The 19,983-nt window shown below is 38.1% G+C and overlaps 3 protein-coding genes across 4 annotated transcripts; 1 reads left to right on the top strand and 2 right to left on the bottom strand.

The window, feature by feature from the left end:
- Positions 1-2,027: 2,027 nt before the first annotated feature.
- On the top strand, positions 2,028-2,752 carry LOC135146640 (uncharacterized). The gene is made up of 5 exons (XM_064078769.1): positions 2,028-2,207; positions 2,258-2,325; positions 2,397-2,467; positions 2,568-2,613; positions 2,666-2,752. Exons 1-5 carry the CDS (start codon positions 2,062-2,064, stop codon positions 2,707-2,709), a joined length of 375 nt encoding a protein of 124 aa, XP_063934839.1. The 5' UTR covers positions 2,028-2,061; the 3' UTR covers positions 2,710-2,752.
- A 5,360-nt stretch (positions 2,753-8,112) lies between these two features.
- LOC135146612 (glucose-induced degradation protein 4 homolog) lies at positions 8,113-9,946 on the bottom strand. 2 transcript variants are annotated; one of them, XM_064078733.1, is made up of 10 exons: positions 9,871-9,946; positions 9,637-9,727; positions 9,462-9,521; positions 9,257-9,324; positions 9,061-9,199; positions 8,876-8,956; positions 8,742-8,791; positions 8,580-8,688; positions 8,416-8,512; positions 8,113-8,357 (listed from the first exon to the last, which is right to left on the bottom strand). In XM_064078733.1, exons 1-8 carry the CDS (start codon positions 9,885-9,887, stop codon positions 8,625-8,627), a joined length of 570 nt encoding a protein of 189 aa, XP_063934803.1. In that variant the 5' UTR covers positions 9,888-9,946; the 3' UTR covers positions 8,113-8,357; positions 8,416-8,512; positions 8,580-8,624. The 2 variants fall into 2 exon arrangements, with proteins under 2 accessions (XP_063934803.1, XP_063934802.1); XM_064078732.1 differs by having other exon boundaries at positions 8,416-8,688.
- A 2,814-nt stretch (positions 9,947-12,760) lies between these two features.
- On the bottom strand, positions 12,761-19,576 carry LOC135146609 (uncharacterized). The gene is made up of 33 exons (XM_064078730.1): positions 19,517-19,576; positions 19,295-19,449; positions 18,875-19,185; positions 18,332-18,818; positions 18,125-18,284; positions 17,970-18,069; positions 17,839-17,922; positions 17,664-17,775; positions 17,468-17,604; positions 17,118-17,409; positions 16,914-17,052; positions 16,744-16,849; positions 16,549-16,687; positions 16,379-16,497; positions 16,167-16,325; positions 16,003-16,110; positions 15,827-15,947; positions 15,663-15,777; positions 15,551-15,612; positions 15,402-15,489; positions 15,263-15,343; positions 15,053-15,210; positions 14,781-15,000; positions 14,565-14,729; positions 14,388-14,506; positions 14,160-14,335; positions 14,019-14,107; positions 13,790-13,934; positions 13,496-13,734; positions 13,324-13,435; positions 13,163-13,269; positions 12,993-13,105; positions 12,761-12,944 (listed from the first exon to the last, which is right to left on the bottom strand). Exons 1-33 carry the CDS (start codon positions 19,553-19,555, stop codon positions 12,839-12,841), a joined length of 4,863 nt encoding a protein of 1,620 aa, XP_063934800.1. The 5' UTR covers positions 19,556-19,576; the 3' UTR covers positions 12,761-12,838.
- Positions 19,577-19,983: the final 407 nt, after the last annotated feature.

Raw genomic sequence — 19,983 nt, 5'->3', positions numbered from 1 at the left:
AAGGCCCCAGGGGTATACAGAATATTCCCTGCTAATAAATCAAAATATTGCAAAAGTTAAAGTGATACAAAGTTAAAAACGAATTGTATAAAGCCTGCTGCTTACATGTTTAAAAAAAATTTTTTCTTTAATGGTAACTTAATTACACGTTATAACCCAAAATTAATTGAGATAATTAATCAAATAACTTAACGTAGTTATATAAACGCTGCGATTTAACTGTATTTGATAACTTAAAAAAACAGGGCTTTAGTTAAGTGTATAGTTTTACAATAACTTTCTAGTACCTACCCAAGAAAGAGCTAAGAGGGGAAAATTTTCTAGTAGTGCATAAGTCAAGCTATTAAAGTTATTGAGCACGTAGCTAAAGCCTTAAATAGTAAAAGGTCAACGCGTTCGTACTTCTAGATGTTAAAAAGGTGACTGATAAGATACGGCATTACAACTCATTGTACGGGTCGACCCAACTGGATGTTCCTATTTCGTTGATAGAGCTTTGTACTCATTCCTCTGTTAGGTTTTCACCACGCCAAAAAGCGGACGCCCACCTTAAGGGGCAGGAAATCATTTATTAAGGTATCGAGTCTTAACATCCTCAATTAAAGGATTTTTATTCAGTATTCAAGATAACGCAACTTTCATTTTAGCGAACTATAGGGGGCTCACGAGGATATTTATTGGCGCCTTTACTGTTCACAATAATAAGAACAGTTCCAATCATTTATTGCTTTAAACACAACCTATAGCGGTCCGGTTTTAACCACCTTTAAGCTAAGCTACAAAATTAGATTATGAATATAAACCTATTAAAAAGCAGTGTCTTACTTATTTCCAGGAGATGAAGAGCCCCTAAAATTAGGTAATTGCCCAAGTTACTAATGATTATAACATTATTACACCGATAGAATAGTTTTACACCAAATGACTAGAAATACGTGATCCTATGTGGATTAAGTTTTGTGTTTACACAGGGACCTTTGAGCTAGAGAAAACAATTATAAGGGGTCTTTAGAGTTTTTTTTTGTTTGACACAGGTCGCAACCTTAGTAAACAAGAGGGTAAAGGCTACCAACACCTCAAGCGGTGCGTTTAAATTATATTGGCTGTCCGATGTAGCATGGTGCCACACGCTTCTTTTGAGAACTGTATTATAGACTTAAGCCACTGGTTTTTACTCTACTAATGCTACTGCTCAGGTACTAGCGATAATTGTATCAGAATTTTGTTTGTAGGTAAGTTGTACACATAACCAATAAACCAGAAAACTGCGAGTTATAACCGACGGGAGTCGAACCGCGACCTTAAGATTGCGCAACAATGCTCTAACCACTAAGCTACAGTGACAACTCACGATACCGGATTGAATAACTAATCTGTTAGATTGCACCCGCCGTTTACCTTTGACCTGTCTACATACTTCTGGCCGAACCTAAGTTTATTCTTTCAGTATATCTTTCTTTCGATCTATCTGAGATGATCAATGTCATGAAGCTACAGTTAGTTATGTATCAGTAGTCAATAGAGGCGTCCGAAAGCTACCGGTGAACGAGGGTAAATTAACTAGTGAAAATGCTTACAAAGGCGAGTAATCCAAAATAACACCATTGGTATCACTATTTGAGGTTAGCTGGCCTATGATATTAGTATTGCATACATTGGATAGTGCATCAGTGAGTCAAAGTATGCTTTAACTAACTTACGAATGTTAGAATTTAATAGTGCTCTCTTCTCATTTCTAAAATTAGCATAGTACTAGGTAAACAGACTAATATAATTGTGCTATTATAATGTAAAGACGAGATAATATTTCAACAATTCAAAATGCTGATTCACTAATATGCAAAAAGGTAATGCTTGAAGCTGAAGTTCTTAATAGGCTTCTGATTTAATTTGTACGGTTGCGTTAAAACTTGACTATACACGAGGACTCGTTAAATTTGGTTTCTGCAATGCAGACAAAAAGAGCGAAAGAGCTTTATTTCCTCACTGTAAGTGGATGATAGTCTGGTAACCTGTAGTCCATTTAGCATAAGCTTGACTTATATTACGGGATTACCGGTTATGTCTAAGCCTAATTTACTACCCGTGGTGCCCAAAATAATAGGAGAAACATCCTGCAAGTTTGGCCCGAGCAATAATCAACTGTTTCACTTTAAAAATATTTTGTTTGAGAGGCCTTTTTACAATTCTCGGGAACCTAACATAAAGTTGTAATTTTTAAAAGGTTATATTATATACTTATACAAAATTATTGTAGATCGGGAGTAAAGTATCTTACAAGAAAGAGGATTGGCCCTGAACTTGTTAAATATTACGTTGATCCAGGTAAGTTTGCAAAACTTTTTGCATATATGATTTATATACCACATTATATGCGAAAATTACTTTTTGCTAAGATGTGCGTTTGGATTTCCTTGCTGCACAAAGGTACATGAAAAACATCGGGCACATAAAATCTTTTGAAGAGGTCCAATTTGCTTATCTATTTTATAGTCATACCTTTAAACTATATTTCAGCTGTGTATTTTGAGCCTTAAATCTTTTTATTAATTTTTTTGTTTTATTAGAAACTGAAGGATTACCCGTGGAATTGTTTTAAAAAGCCGAAGCCAGGTATTTATGTTGTGTTAATTTGTTTTTGAGGGGTTAATTACGTTTACAACAGCCAGAAAGATTGCCTTAACTTCAAAAAAGAAGTCCAAAGCATAAAAATATTGTACTGCGGAGCTTTTAAAAATTATTATTTGAGTTTTTGTGTCTTCGCATTCTCTTAATATTGAGTTTTTAATAAATATTTTTAAGTTATCACCATACTTTGTCAACTTACCTTACTTTTTTATGTTTAACTATCTATCGTTTATAGTTAAAAAGGACTTTATAATAGTTTTCTTAAAAGGATTTTATTCGAAGCGCTTAACCGTAACTTTTATTTATGTTAGACAAGGCCTGCAATGGTAAAGGTTAAAGAGTTACATTCTATTTTTTAGCGAAGACAGGCCGCCTCTCGCTTTCCAATTTTTTCATATGGATTTTTATTCTGTTTCTTATTGAAAGTTAATATTTCATATGATTATCAAGGGCTTAAGGTTATATTGGCACTAAAGAATAGACACCCTAGTGATGAATTTTTTTTTCCCCTTTTTTTATATTTGAATAATTTGAATGATTTAAGACCTACGAGTTATATTGTGTCGTAGTCGTGATACAGGGATCTTGACAATATTCGTAATTTGATGCTTAAGTTGACTAGCCTTTTGAACTGGTGAAACATTCTTTTAACATTATTACGTAAGATTCTATGTCATAACTTAGATGAGGAAATAGTTCCTATTACGAAAATATTTTTTAGATCTCGATTATTTCTTCAGAAAAATAATACGCGTTTACCTTTAGCCTCTTTAAAGTGGTTGGTTCCTAGCTAACAACGTGAGTGAAAGTACAATTGGATATAGGTTTAAGTTAGTGTTATAGGAAGAGCGGTAGGTAGGTGTGCTAACCTCACTCAAGCTTATCAAGCTTAATATTTATATATATTTACTTAAATAGTAATTCCTTTTGCTGAAGACGAGCAGTGAGCACGTAAAGCTAACTTCTTAGCTATTATTAAAGAATTTAAAAGGAACTTAGATTAATAACAAGCAATAAAAGTTATTATTCGCCCTTACAGATTCTAAACAGCTTCAGGTCTTCTAAGTAATATTAAAAGGAAGTGAGACTATAAAGGCTACAGAAAACGAAGCTATTAACCTTGAAAAAGATTAATAAAGTAAATACCTATGAACAAAAATTCTAAGGTAGAGCGTTATTAAATAATATAAATGATAGTACCAAATATAATAGTAATATAAGGTTGAATAAATAAAATTCTTGTGGTGTGGTAATGTTAATAGTAACAAGTACATCAGTGTAATAAAGTAATTATAACACTAGTATTAGTAATGCCAATTTTTAAAGTTATTAGATACTTAGAGATACCTCAAAAGCTTTAGTAGTCATAGGTGGACACCGCTACTACACTGCCCTTATTACACTCGAACAGTCATTTTTTGTAGCAGCATCCTGCGACATAGCCCTCCCCCCCCCTCACTACCCTTTCTAAAACGCAAAAGTAGAATTAAATTATTTTCGGCAACGACTAATAAACGAGCGTTATAAAAACGCTCATGCGTAATCAGAATTACAACACTTTATTGATTAATTGTCTGAGGAAAAGACCTACATGTTTTTGACCCCGAAATTTATTGAGAACTCAACAATTTGATGGTCGAGACGGATCTGCGCGCATCACACATCCATACTTCTTCGAGTGGCACGACTGCACACTAAGGACATTAATAACGATGAACGGAGAAGCGTCCGTTAATACTAGTGTTATTGCATCTACTTTGTTCCGGACAGCCAATATTGTTAAAAATGAAAAGTGTCTCATTAATTAAATCGGAGTGGAAGAACTACGAAGCAGCAAACGCCTTGACTGATGCCAAGGTTGCCAGACCTCATAGCATATTGCAAGCTTCTCCGCTGCTTCCTTACGATGTGTTAATCCTGTAAAGACCACTTGACTGCGGAGTGCGCCATTTGCATGAAACACCCACTTGATGAGCGGTTGTGGCGTGACCCTTTTCATTAACTACCGCGACTTGCAAGTGTGACGCGCGGAGGTCATTGATAGCAGGAAATTCTAGTCGACCCTAACGCTCGTTGTTGTATCGTTACCCCAACTATATGCGCCCCATAAAAGGAAAATCACACCGAGTCTCCTAAAATCCCTAATGTCATTCACCCTGATAATTTCAAAGCTGGCAACAATAACAAGAGACTTAGGATTTGTTAGTAATGCATTTTAAATCACAAACGCGTCGACCATCCTAATTCTATCCTGGAATGTGAGGGGGGGTCCAACATAAAAAAACATGAGTTGCAGGAGTAATTGCAAAGCGAAAAGATTATTGCGTTGTCAGCAAACCCTTCTTGATTGTGCCATTAACTTTTCCACCATTTGATATTCACCAGGATCAGTTTATACTAGCGGCGGGGAGTTGTTATCTTGATAAAAAGTTTAACACCGATTAAAAACACTGCCATCCCTCCAGGGGGTTAAGGCAGTAGAGAATATCCTCTTCTTGGCTAAACAGGTGCCCGTGAGTGTGATTGCAATTCATAAGACCCCAATAAACCGCTCAACGCCGTTTGGTCTTAAAGCACTTACTGTACATAAATTTTCAGTCATTCTACGCTAAGATCTTAACCGCAAAGGATCGTCGAGCAACAAACCGTAATAAAAATACATTTGCTGAAAACTCGAATTTAGAGTTACGCTGAATCGCTTAAATTTGCCGTTTTAAAAATGTCTTTTAACGAGTATAAAGGGGTTGCATGAAATGATCACCTATCCTGCCCGAATTGGGCGACGGAAAGAAAGCATTAAAGATAATTTTCAAGTGGTACAAATTAGAGCAAATAAACCCGAGAACCTAATAGGCGCTTCGGTCGTTCCTGACACTGCTGGAAACTTCCGTTTTACTAAGCAAAGGGGTTGCCGATTTTGATGATGTGATGACAGAAGCTCACACCTATATTATGAGGGCACGTAAGGTTACATAAACTGTGTTTACTGCCTTTTTAAGGTTCTAAAGACGCTAATATACGAGCGCGGTGCGTCATCCGAGTGCTTTTAGCTTTTTGAACGTGTGGAAGATAAAGTAGCACCTAACGCATTAGGAAAAAGTTGATGGTGCACCTATAATGTTAATCGTAAATAGACAAATAAAATGTGGAGGCGGGGTAGCAATTGTCGAGCCTACTCTTGGGAATTCGTGTGGCAAGTTGAATATACCGCATATTTCACATCCACCACTGCGCAATAGCGTTTTCTAGCTAAAAGTGATGGACAATGCTGTCTACCTACTCAATATTGCCCATAATGCGCTCTTAAACCAAGTTTTTATTTTCTGCCAAAACAGCTTACGCTCTGGAAATGAATATAATAGATGAGATCCAATTGCCGGTAGTGACTATGGCGCGTACCATGGAAAAATTGTGGTAGCCGCGAGGTTACCAAAGACCCCTGCAACTGGTTTTTAAGGCTAAACACCTACCCTCAGCCCAAGGGTCACGGACGAGCGGCTAGAGTAGTATTTCTAAACCGTTTAAAGGCGGTGGTTGGCGCTCATGAAATTTTACCAAAGTTTCATTTAAATTTGGAAAGGACGCTCTGTAATTCAACTACTTACCCGCTTGAGCAAGTAAACTACTTGAGCTTACTTTATTATTAAAGCCAATAGCACTGTTTTCTCGACGTCAAAAAAGCGTTTATACGAGTACGACATTAAGGTCTGTGACGCAGGTCGCCCAATTTATCAATCCCGCTTGAACTACGAGGCTTTAGTCGCACCCAAACAATCACAGTGTGCGAGTGGACGCTCCACTGTCTTTGTCTCGCAGCGAGGGATCGCAAAGTTCTCTTTATCACCTCTCCTATAAGAGCAACAGACCTATTCCAAGTAAAATTTTATAGGTGGGGAGTCCTTTACTCTGGTCATAGAATATTTTATTATTCATTAAATTTACCCGGCCTGCTATGTCAACATCTATAGCTTTTTAATTTGACGCTCTTGCTAGCTGGTATCGACATTGAAAGCCGCTGTTGACCTTCAAAGGCATGGAATTTCAAGATGCCTTTAAGCGAAATACCTAGAGGGCATCATTGTAATCTGGCGTGGCGTTCGCGTGTAATTACATGGTGCCAAAGGTCAAGGCAGCGACCTAAGTGAGGTGTATATAATCAAATGTGTAGCAAAAAAAAATAAGTAAGCTTTTTCTTGCCCAAAAAGTCAAGTCTATATGCGTTGTTTATTCGGTCGATTATGAAGTATGCATTTACTGCTTGGCCCTTCGACTTACCGACATGAGCGTCCTCGCTCCATGTGCTACAAAGTAAATTTCTGCACTTCTTACCAAAGGCGCCATGATGCACCACACTGCGAACTATGAATTGGGCCGCTAAACAGGCTTCAAATTCAATGCCGTCTTCTTTTACGAACGGATACTGAACACACTAATCATCTTTAAGAGGATTACCTATGTTAGAGGTCTTGAGGGGGGCGCACAAAAACCTTGGTCGACGTGGTAGTGCCCGGTAAAAACTTAAATTAAACGTGGGGGACACGTAATATGCTGATAGCTTAACTCATACTCCTAGATGACTGAATCTGCCCGAGGGCTCGAGTATTGGAGATGGTAACTCATTTGAGCACCTAAAAAACGATCTTTATAAATACATAAATAACCGTTGTTGTCTAAGTGTAAGTAAATAACAAGAAAATAAGGGTAAGAGCTACTTTTTAGTTTATTTTAAAAACTTTATCTGCTACAAGCCAGGTCTTTTTTTGGGGACCTAATGCATTGCTTAATCCGGTATGTTTTAAATTTAAACATAGATCTCCGGTTCATCTAGAATTATTTCCTCTTCTGAACAAGTCTCGAACTTGACTGCCAGCTGCTTTAGTTAAGGGGTTTAGATCTGAGAGTAACCCCTGCTCCTTTTTTCATTTGGATCATATATTTATTTTTTGCACTAGCTTGCTAAAGTCCTCAAGAGTGTAATAACTTAAAAAACCGCTTAAGTTAACTCCCCCACGTGAGAGGCTTCGGAGCGGTTCTTTCTCTGCAAACGGGCTGCCTTTTCAAGGCCACATCTATGGAAAAATAAAGCTATCTATTTTGATAATAACCTGCCTAAGGGTACTTTTTAAAAAAGTATGTTCTAGACAGCATGATAAGAGTCCAAGACTTATTAATCAATTAAGAGTAGCTTATGTGCTAACATCTAATATGTTTTCTGAAAATAACAGGCTCACACTCAATTTACTTAAACATCGTGGTCACTGCTGGATTTTAAGGTAATCATTTTTCTTCTTATTACGTATTTAGGATAGCAACGTAAAAAAGATTATGCTTAAAATACCTATTCAAAATGGTTTACCTTGTTTAAAAAAATTAAATAAGTCGCTTGGTAAACTAGTGTTACTACTTAGTGTTAACAATACTATTGAACATCGGTCAATAATTCTGTATCTATAATAAATGGTAGGTACTAGTATCAACGGCCTTTTGAACTTAAGGGTTTGGGGGTTTTTTTTAGCAATTTTGTTTAAGCCTGCCATTTTGACGCGTCCAATGTGTAAACACTACGAAATCCAAGGTTAAATTTGTCAGGTTATTGCGCGATTGGAGTCGACATTTGAGTACTTTTCAATACTTGTGACATCAAAGTATAAAGCATTAAATTTGTTTTCATTTTCAAGTCTCTCTCCAGCTGGTAACAGAGTGTCGAGTGTGCACAAATAGTCCAAGCTCTCAAATAACAAACAATTGAAACAATTATTTGATAGCTTTTCTATTATTTTATCTGACCGGTCGCGGGATCTAAGCCCGATTTATAATTGTAGCACGTTAAATATCCCTTTCAGTTTCTTTGAGACCATAACAATCATACTTCGATAAACTCTTTCTAAAAGTATAAGGATAAAAGAACACTTCCCACGCGACACAAATCTTTATTATAAAATAAGTTACACCTAAAAAAGTCGGTGCTGCAGACAATAAACTTGATATTGTAAAATCTAGCGAAACTCAAATACCGGAAAGGTTCTGTTCAATATGCGTTTTAACTTGAGAGATTGAAACCTGATGGCACGTATTAAACAGTTAAAAGTTTACGCATAAAACAATATATTTACCACTGAGACTTCTGGTGGTAGTAGAAACCCTGAAAAGTTTCAGAGACTCGCTAAACAAAAAATATAATAAAAAAGTAGACCATCAATAAAAAACATATGCTAGAAAAAAGAAAAAGTGAGGCTTAGATAAAAACATCAAAGCAAATGTAGTAGAAGCCTGAAAAACTCGCGCCTGCAATGTCCTCTATGCGATGGTCGGGAACAAGAAACTGTTCCTAATTTTACACAAAAAGCAGCAGTAAATATTTGATAATAAACAAATTTTGTTAACACAGAAGCTCAAACAAGCTTTTATTTTATTTTCTTGCACAACAGTAACCTTCCATCTCATAAAAATGTACTGCGAGTTATAAAAGTCATAATGGAAATCTTCGTTGTTAAAAACTTGGCTGTATTGTTTAAAGGGCTCGAACTTCTCCCAGTGTTTACGGTCTACCTCTTCATTAGTATCCCATTTTCTGATTACAAAGAAATTACAACAATATTAAACTGTAAACCATTTAATAGAGTCATACCTTGTCAAAAAGGAGTACTTCTCTCCAATAATGTCCGCCTCAAAAAATGTGGTGATAACTGGAAACTCCTATATTAACGATAATTATAACTTAATTACAAAAACTACTGTGACTCAATAAGTGGCAAAAGTCGTAGCTTTAAAAGAAAAAAAATGAGGATAAAATAGTAATCTTTAAAAACAATTATAGAAAAAACGGCTACCACCTCGGTAAGATGTTCTATGCGAAGGTAACCACATAAAAAAGAATCACTAAGATCTACATGCTGAAAGAATAAAAATTTTAAACAAAGAAAGCTAAGTGGGAAATATATCACTCAAAATATAAAGATCATAAACATTAGTATAACAATAAATTTTAAAAAAAGGGATTAATAATACTTTTATCTCCACTTCAACTTCGAAACTATTGTGATTGCTCTTTTGCTGGCCTACGTAATGAGCTCCTGGGAAAAGGGAAGCAAAATATTTCCTTTTTAACCAATAATAATAAAAATTAATAAAATATTTATTGCTGATATGAACTGTACAACGAAGTGGCAAAATAGGTAAAGCTAACATTTATCATATGGATTTAAAACAAAAACAAATAAAACGAAAAAAATAAAAATATACGGCCGAGAGTCGGGCATCAAACTTAGGGGCGTCCTTTAGAGTTTAGATAATGGCAAAGAAATAAACTGTACGTACTTCAACGACCAACTGAAACGGTTTCAATCATTGTCGCGTGCTTATCTTAAACCAATAACAAAAGATTATTTAATCGCCCAAACCGCTTGCAGTCAGCCTAAGTCTTTTATCTATTTAGTAAATAACAAATTACAACTCTTATATAGTAAAATATATAAATTGGCCCTGCTTCCTCTATAAGCTACTTTTACAATTTCTAAACGGTAAAAAAAAAGGTAGGTCAAATTACTGCTTTAAACCAAGAAACTAAGGACAAAACAAGATTTAAAAACACTACTTTACTACTATAGAACTTTGATGAATCCCTTAAACGGGCTGACTTTTTATCTAAACCTCCATGAAAGTATTTAAAAGGTTCCATATTAATATAGAAGGTAGCTACTTTAACTCTAAGGCAACTGTTAAGAGCAACATTTACAAGGCACGAGCATATTTGTGTTAACAGCCATGCATACCCGCCCATAGTATTATTAAAGCTTTCTTTCCCCCTTATACATATCGAAACCTGTTTTACCTTTCTATATTAAATTTATAAGTAATTATGAAAACTACAAAACCAAGATTTACTTGCTTTATAATATTTTAATATACAGAGAAAACATTTCTTAAAAACACTATAATACAAATGTTTTAATTATGCTCAACAACGTTTTTATTCCTACACGGTATTTATAGTTCTCCGTAAATTTAAAAGTTTAATGGTTCCAAAAAATAAACAATTCAAAGCTTTACCACATTAGCCACCCCTTTTGACATATGTAGACAAATCATTTTCTTAAAAATTTCATTTAAAAAAAATGAAAACCAGAACATTTTATTAAATCATAATAAATGATTTTTTTTTCAAATAGTACAGTAAACTTTTGTGATTACTAAAACAATGTTTTAACAGGCTTAAAAACTGGGTATTAGTAACTGTGAGAACGATTTGCGGAATACGACCAGAGGTCTTTGCGTCAGTTGATGGCTCCCCCACCGATACAAAACTGTAATAAAAAAGAAAAAACCTACAAATATCTATTCGTTATAATTTAGTTGAAAAATTTAGCTGGCATTTCTCGAGTGCTAGTTAGTTTCATTCCGTTAAAGTAGAGAACCTTACTGTAGTTAACCATCCAACATTAAAAAGAATTGTTTAAAACTAGTCAGTAATTTATAAGTAAAAGTAACGTGGAAAATAGTTATGAAGCTACTCTTAGAGTCATGCTTGCTAACTTTCTTACGTAGTAGTAAAGTAATCAAACTACTTCAAGGCGAGGGCCACTGGAGTCAAAATCACCGATAAAACAGTGGCGGATGGACAGATAAACAAAAGGCACGTTAAGTTCCAAAGAGCAAGCAACTAAGAAACTGACAAACTTTGCTTTGACGATATTTAGTGCAAGAGTGACAAATATATAGTAAAATTATACTAACCGCATTGCATTAATCTACGATACTTATTCTTTGACTTCGGTTAACGTGGTTTGAGGCGAAAGTCGTAATGCCAGCTAGGGATAATTACAAGTTCAACGGGATTACTGAAGAACATTGAGGCTTAGTAATGTAGCTAAAAGAAAATAGTAAGCTAGAGTACAATGGGGTCCTTACCAACAATGGTTTATTAATACGGTTATTATAGTCCTTTGGGCTAAGGTTAGGGGAGCGACTAGTGACTATGTACTTCGGAGAGTAATAAGTGTGTGATGCACGGTGGGAAACAATTTCTCTTAAACTTGGTAGAACGTTAAGCAGGCAATAGACCTGTAGAAGGTCCTTATTAACTTTGAGTCCTAAGGTTATCGCGAGGTACGCGTCAGCGGTTTTTTTTAAGGCCAAGACAACGGTGTAGGCTTTCACTCTTAGTGGGAGTACGGCTGTTAGAGTGACCATTTATGGTGCCATTACTGCACATTAGTGAAGTGGGAATTGCCCTCTGCCTCCAGGTTATTATCCTAAAGTGGGTCCGAAGAGAGGGCCCTTATATGAAATGCGCGTTGTGGATAAAATTCCTCGCGATCAACCTATGGGTGGCAATATCTAAGCTGATCAATAGGGAGCCGTCCCATTTATGGAATGCATGTTGAATTTCGCCTACCGTTGCTTTTGTCATGTCACCCTCAATGATTCTTAGGTGAAATTGGATAGCTAGTATAAGTATTAAAATTTAGAAGCTCCTTTAACGAACAAGCCAATGGTTTTAATTATAATAACTTCTTATGTCAAGCTCTTGGTTAAGGCCAACATATATGGGGGAGAGATAAGTGCGTTCTTCCACGGCTAGTAAAAGTTGCTCTTAAAAAATTAATGAGGATTCCATGTCCCCTCTAGCCTTACGGTAGGTTTTAGCTTACCTGTCATGATGGACTGTAGCTTCGGCTTTGTGCTACTCGGGCAGGTTGCGTTAGTCCCTTCCCTGTGTTGTTTAGTCTTTGACTGACGACTTCTGTAGCTGGAGCTGCTTTCTTGCTGCGACTTACGCGTTGTATACTAGTTTTACCTGCAGAAGTAGTATATTTTTTCTCGTAGGTAATTAAAAAAAACCTGTCGATCCTTTATGAACTCATTGGTGAGACTTGCTAGCCCTTTCAGTAAATAAATGCTTCTGAAAACTCTCGGTTTATAGGGATGTTACTTATGTTTGATAATACTATGGTATGGACTCATAAAGTTAGATAGTGAATGCCACAAGAGAATTAGCTACTTTTTGACTGTATACACTCATACAAGTAATTTATCACCCTTAACATATATCTCCGAAATAGCTTGCACTCAAGAACAAGACAAAAGATCGGGAAATAATGCATATGATAAAAAAAAGAAAGGGAAAAAATAGTTCTCAGACGTAGTTTTTATTCGTAATAGTTATGCGACTCGGTAATAAATGTGTTGTATAACCGGACAACTCAGATCCTTAACAAAAAGCTTGAACAAGCTCAAAGGCGCCTGTTCCGCACTCTACAGGCTTGCCGACGACCAAACTCGAGGATGGGGTGAGGATTGCGTCACAATCACCAGTTCTACTTATATATGTAAAGAAATAGTACAAAAGCAAGTGGATTATATACAAGGCTGTTTCCCGCAAAACACTCATTGTGCTTTCAAAACTCATTCGCAAGAAAGGCGAAGTGTTAGCTTGGAGGCCCATTCTATTAAATGGTTTGTAACCGCCCTCGAAAGTCTATCTTATAAAGTTGTTCAGTAAGCAGTGGAGCGTCAAAAGTGTGTGCGCACTAGCCATTAAATCCGCTATAACGGAGAGGTGTCGCACATTAACAATAATGCCGTAAACTTTAAAAACTTCGGAAATTTCTCTAACAATTGTAATTCGAGCAGCCTCGACGCCTACAAAGAATAAAATTTATCCCGGAATAATGTAAAGCGGATGGTTGTCCGCACCGTAGACCTCCAGGATCTGATGAATGTCGTTGCAAATGATTTTGTTCATTTCCAAAATATTATAATACTTCCACATTTCGGGGATGTTCACACCTTCTGTTTGCAGTAGTAACTACAGTGGTGGTGGCAACTTTTTTTTTTTAAAAAAAGTATTTCTGCCCAATAGACTTGCCTGGTCTACATTATCGACAGAAGTTTCGCTGACGACGCAGCGATTAATGCCCGAAGTAGAACGAATAACCACAGAGTCCGCCATACTTTCGATAAGTGAAGTAAGCAGGAGTTTGCGCGTGCTCACAGGATAGTTCAAGGTAAGTTCAGCCCAGTTGCCATCTTCGTCATAGTCATACTCAGAAATGTGCGAAGATAATGCATGCAAGCGAGCGATCCGCTTCGAGCGTAAAGAAGAGTCTATCGAGCGAATAACTTTACACAAATTTAAAAATTATAACTTACTCAGCAATACCGTAGTTTAAACTTTCCGGTAAATCCTGAGTAGAGGGTGCGAACTGTACTGCCTTGTCGTCATCGTCAGAAATGGCAGAGCTGTCCGAGTCGTTGTCAATAGAGAGTGTGCTACCTTCTTCCTGGTCGCTTGAACTGCTGTCTCCGTCAGACTCCTGTTGTAAACATAGTAATCAAAGACAAGGCAATGAAAGAAGTTTTGCTGTGAAAAGGTTTTCCGCATCGTAAAGAAGGCCTTCCTCTTTAAGTTGCATGGGGTTAGTCGTGAAGGGCTCCTTGTGGTGGTCTGATCCCCCCTCGATGTCAATTTCGCCATCCTCTATTATCGAAGAATAGTGACCAATACATATAAACAAAAAGAAAAGGTCAACCATCAACCCCCGAATTTCCGAGGTTGTCAGCGGCGCCCTTGGAGTCGCCGGTGTTATCAAGAAGATCAGCATTCTTAACTCGCACGAAAGATGACTTAATTTTTAAAGTTCTTGTAATCAATGTGAGTAGAAGGCGGATAAATCTGTTCTCCACAACATTCAGTAGAGTGGAAGTGCTACAGCGGAAAAGTTATTACAAGGAGCAGGCAAAGGCCGTTTTAAGGAAACCAAAGATCCAGGTTTGGTATCTTCCGCACGTCCTTGTCGAAATTAAGTCTTACACGATAGAAGCGTTTTTGGATTCCCGTTTCTTTATCAACGGAGATCCAATCAACGATTTCAACATTCTCCAAAAATTATCGGTTAGGAAGCAGTGGGGCAGATGCTTGACTACTACCAACATACGTGTAAGACTTGGGAAAGGGTTATTTTATTCAGCCTGTGCTTGATATTAGCCGCCAGCTCCTTGCAACGAGGGCCGCTTCTTATGGGAACGCGCATCATCGGGGTCTTTATGTTACGGCTGGCCGTCATTAAGATCTCACACAGTCGAGGTATACCCAAAGTCACCTTTCATAAAAATATAAACCGAATGAAGAGAAAAGTATGACAGGCAGGTACGTTCATAGCCCCAAAGCCAGCAAAATGGAAAGTATTCAATGTCATCTGGGTGGAGGGCTCCCCAAGAGACTGAGCGGAAAGCAGACCCACACTTTCGCCGGGCTCCACGAGACACTGGCGGTATTTCGCGTAAGACAGCCACCGAAGGCGACTAACGGCTTCTTTCTTGGTCTTACACTCTTTGTCGCGGGAAATAAAAGTTCTCATATCAATTGCAAACCTTTATAGAGGATGGAAATGCTAAAGGAGATATTTAGGGGCTATGAACGTACTTCTCCGAAACAGATCCCAGAAAAAGTGAAGGCGAGTAAACAGATAAAACGGGTGGAAGCTGATTGCCACTACGCTTGGACTTTCTCAATTTTTTCCAATACTTTATAGCTTTAGTTGTGTCTACTGCTCTTTGCATTTGCACAAAGTTTAGTTTCGCCTATAATATACGTTTTCAGGTGCATTTATAGTGTGTGTATAACGCCCGTTACAAGCATCGAGGATTCATTCATCTTGATAAAGTCGAAATTGTTGAGATACGAGGTCTTTAAAACATCGATACCATCTTCCCCCTAATAAACAAATAATAGAGACCGTAGAAGACAAAGCAGCAAAGAACGTGAACGTAACGTATATAAACTGAATAATGGATTGGTCGCCGTCACGCACAGTAAGATCATAGGCAACCTTCAACCCTTCCATATGCTTAATGAGGCACCTGAGGACGATAAACAGTAAAAAGAGAAGAAAGAGAGAGAAGAAAATTCTATGTGACCCACCTTTGGAGGTAGCCAGAGCGAGCTGTCTTCACGGCAGTATCCACAAGACCCTCCCTACCAGCCTGCAAAGAATAACGAAGCTCCGGTGCAGGTCGATAGTACACTGCTTTACCATGCAGTGGAAGTAATACTCCTGCGGTTTCAGGCCAGTAAGGAAACGGTTGACAACGTAGCCGGAGCTCCGAGAGGATGCGTCGTAGGGAAGAAACGAGGGTAGAGATCTCCCACTGACGCATGTTTAGAGTAAGAAGAAAAGCGAAAGCGGTGTAGTCGGACCTCTTCATGATTGGGACACGTCTCCCTTCGAGCTCCTGCTGGCCAAGTAGACAAGAAATTTGACTCAAATTCACCGAACTCCCCTTTGCTCCCGTTGAAATCATGAGGGAGAGGTTGTTGGCTGCAAACAATCAACCCTCGGAGGCACAAGCAGCAACTTAGTATAAAGGCGGGACCTGGAAAAGATTTGCGCTGCCCAACGGGAAGACACTTTGAAATAACGTCACTCGTAAGCTTATTAAGGCTTGACTTCATGGCGGCGTCTAAAGCAGCCATCTTTTCGCCTAAGAAAAGTAGTAGTGAGAATTTAAGGCAAAATATAAATAATGATATAACTAACTGCTCCGATAAATTTCTTGTAAGACTTCTCTTGAAGCTCTCTCCTCGGTTAAAACGGAGGCATTGCAGGACACGTTAGCGAGCTCTTCTTTCCCAATGTAATGCGACCTTTTGAGAAATTCAGTTCGCTTCTTTTCAGCTTTGCGGGTCAGCACCAAGTCTAGTATACAATATGTAATGACTAGGAGGAGGCCATGAGAAGTAATAATTTACCCTCAACACCGCAAGAAAGGCCACGAAACTGAAGATAAGCCGTAAACAAACGCCCGAGGGAAGTAAGCAATGCACCCGCCACCTCCCCGCCGTACAGCTCCTGAACGGCGTGGACCAGTCTATAACGATTGTCCTAGGCAGGCGGAGAGAGAGCCCCAAGAACGATGAACCCATAAGAGGAGGCACCAAACTGTGATTTATCCAAAACCCCGCACAGCAATTCTCCGCCTCGCACAACAACTTCATTCTCTTCACAGTTTGGGCCCCAAACATGTGCTGGTGTCTTGCTGATACTATTTAAACAGATGCCTAACAAATAAAGCAGTCTCTCAAGCGATGACACCATGAAAGATGACCAGTAAAACCGATATATTCGTCACGGTCTCTCAGGGTAACGTTCAGTAGAATAGTCGAAACCAAAAGCTTTCCGGTCCACAAAGGCTGGGGTTTCCATATCACAGGCGGGAGTAACTAAATAATAGACGCTAATATTATGCTTGTACTAAGAGCGCCAACAAAAACAACAGGAATCAACCTTAACTTTTGATTCTTGATCTGAAAGAGCTGCATACAAAAGTTGCTGGTACTGCTCTCGACAAAAAAAAGTGTTTCGTGCAGTCAATACGGCTCCAGAGCAAACGTGGTCTTGTATCAAACCTCGCAACGGGGCCCCACTGTCGAAGGGCGCGCAGTCATCAAAACACACGCGAAAGCGAAATTATCAACAGGCATAAGCAACCTGGTGGGCACCAAATATTGGTTATCAGTGTTCGCTATAAAGTACGCCTCGGCGCGAGCATGCTCAGATTGAGGAAAATGCACGTTCATTTCGTCGCCATCAAAGTCGGCGTTGTAGGTGTTGCAATTGGCGTAGTGCAGACGCAGGGTCTTCTCTCCGGGCAGCACGCGAACAGTGTGAGCCATGATGGAGGGTTTGTGGAGGGTTGGCTGCCGGTTAACCAGGACGATGTCCCCGTTCTTGATGTGGCGCAGAACTTTTTTGTTGGACCCGTTACAGAAATATCCGTCTTCTATACAAAGCCTCTACGACTAAATGGTTTTTTAGGATAAAAAGAGAAGTGCGTATACCTGGAGGGGTCAGTAATTGGTTTGCAAGTGCCGTCCGCTGCTCTAAAGTTATGTTCCCGAGTGCGATGGTAGCATTCTTCTCGGTGATGAGGTGAGTCGCTCCTGGATGGACCAATGGGCCGTTGATGACCAATTGCCTTCGTCAGATGGCAGTACATTATTCTCAAAGGAGCCGAAAGACACAAGAGGGAGTTGCCTAAGCTCATTAATGTTCCATGCTGTCACCGGTTGGGGGTAGGTTAAGTCCGTGGCGAAGAGCATGGGGATCCCAATCTCGTGAGTCCCGATATACGGATCAGGCGATATAACTGTGATCCCCACGCAAACAGCATATAAGAAGCAACAGGTAACAGTTATTTAAATCGCCAGACCCGAGCGACAGGCATAATTCACGCGTTTTCCCATCATGTGCTTTCGAAAGAGGCCGTCCTTCTTTTCCAAAAGCTGTCTAATTCCTGCGCGCAAGATAAGTGTATATGAAAAATAAAAATTACGATAGAACCAGGAGGCGCTTGTCTGGTATTGCTTAAAGAACTGTCAATTAGCACGTTAACAGCATTCTGCAGTTTACTCCAAAGGAAAAGGTACGTATCAAACAAGGGCTGACAGTTTACTAGTAAACTTTATTGTTAGAAGTCCAGGCTGCATATTTGAAACCTTCTCATTGCCTTCTTCTGCCCCTTCAGTTTGTCTTTTTTTATTGACCTGAAAAACTTCATAACGAGTCTTCAATAACTGGTTGCTCGTCTCAATTATTTTTTTTAAAGAGGTTGTTTGGGGATTCTCAAAAATTTTCTCATCTAAACGAGAGATGGGCCTAAAAAAAGATTAAACTTCTATGTGAAAATGAGGTAAATAACCAACCTGAATCGAGGAGGCGAAACGGCCAAAGTTTCGATGAAAAACATTGACGGTAGGCGCCTCTGCGCTCTCAAGACGCTTTTACGAAAGAGCTTACACAGCAAAGGATGCTCAGTGTCCCACACTTTCTCCAGCAATAATTTAGCATTGTGTGCGGAAAGAAGTGTTGTCTCTTCCTGCAAAATACTTTCTTTCGGGTTCAAAACAAAAGCTGAGTCGGGCGCCTCTTTATCTAGCAGAAATATTTTATGTGCCAGCATTTTCTTTCGATCCTTCTGAGTTAGGGGAAGTACATAGACTTTGCTCGACTTGTTTTTCTTTAGCACACGGTTAATGCCAGAGCAGTTTTTACATTTTGAAAAGCTTGAATTTTTTAAAAACTCTGCGACTAATTTCTGTCTAAAAGCATTTATATGAATAGTATTGACAGACTTATTTTTATTTTCTTTATAAATGTTATTTTCGTTAAAAACTCTTTTTAAAAGTGAATCTGATAAAAAAGAATGAATACTAATCAAATAGTATAAAGTAAAAAAATATTTATACCTATGCAGTGTATACGGGTCTTCCCCAAATTATTTTCATCAACCGCTTCTTCCAAGCTGTCCATGTAACTATCTAACAGCGATGGTAGGGCAATGGCCTCTTTGAGTAAGCCGTACTGGAGCAACAATAATTGAGAACGAAGTTCGTAGACCTCAAGTCTACTAGCCTTAAAGTTATAGCAATAAAAACAGCAAGCTCGAAGAAGCAGAAAGGCTGTGTTAAAAAAAACTGGATTGTAAACAGGAAGCGACAACTTAATATGACCAAAGTGACCCGGACAATGCATATAACTTAAAAAACAAGTTTTGCATCTAAAAGAAATTGTTCAATTAGAAAAATAAAGGTAAACTGGCAAAGTTTAATTAAAATAAAAATTGAAAAATTTTAGATTAAATAATATTGTATGGGTAAGTATACTACATGTCTCCAGGGTTAAAAGGCCCTAAAGCCGGATCATACAAGCCATTTTGTGTAGGATTAAGCAAGTCATCTAAGGGAATGGGGTTGGTTATTTCTTTAACGCTTAACTTAACAAGTTCCTGGTCATCATAAATACCAAAGTAAACGCTTGATATCTTCAAAGATAATAATGTTAGATATAATAGCAATAACTTACAATGCTTTATTTATATGTCATAATACCTGATGAAAAATTAAGTCGGCCTCCCCCTTCAACACCATTGTGTTATAAAGCAGCCTAAAGGTTCAAGCTAATTAGAGTGTATCACAGAGCCTTTGACCGTAGGGCCTCCATGTATAAGAAGCCCTGAGGTCAGCTAAAATTAGTTCGAGGACCCCCAGCTACTTTGCGCCGAACCAAAGAATGTATTAATATATTGTTCTTGTTAGTCCGACCCAAAATATTTTTTAGTATAATCTATATTTTTGAAAGTATGAATTTTAAAATGGGTATATAAAAAATTATCATGGATGAGGAATTTTAAAAATATTTGGTTAGATTTGTTGACGTATCGTTTATTGAACTCAGTTAGTTTTTATTAAAAAACATGGCTTCTTCGTTTATGCTAATTTGCTGATACACCGGAGTAAGTACGTGTGTTTGCACTTGTCTAACTGCATTCCTTTTTTAATTCCACAACCTTCATCTA

Source organism: Zophobas morio, unplaced genomic scaffold (genome assembly GCF_036711695.1).
Source record: "Zophobas morio isolate AGI-343-1 ecotype UQ-CSIRO unplaced genomic scaffold, CSIRO_AGI_Zmor_V1 ptg000243l, whole genome shotgun sequence".
Classification (NCBI taxonomy): Eukaryota; Metazoa; Arthropoda; class Insecta; order Coleoptera; family Tenebrionidae; genus Zophobas; species Zophobas morio.
This window is presented reverse-complemented; position numbering and strand designations above follow the sequence as displayed.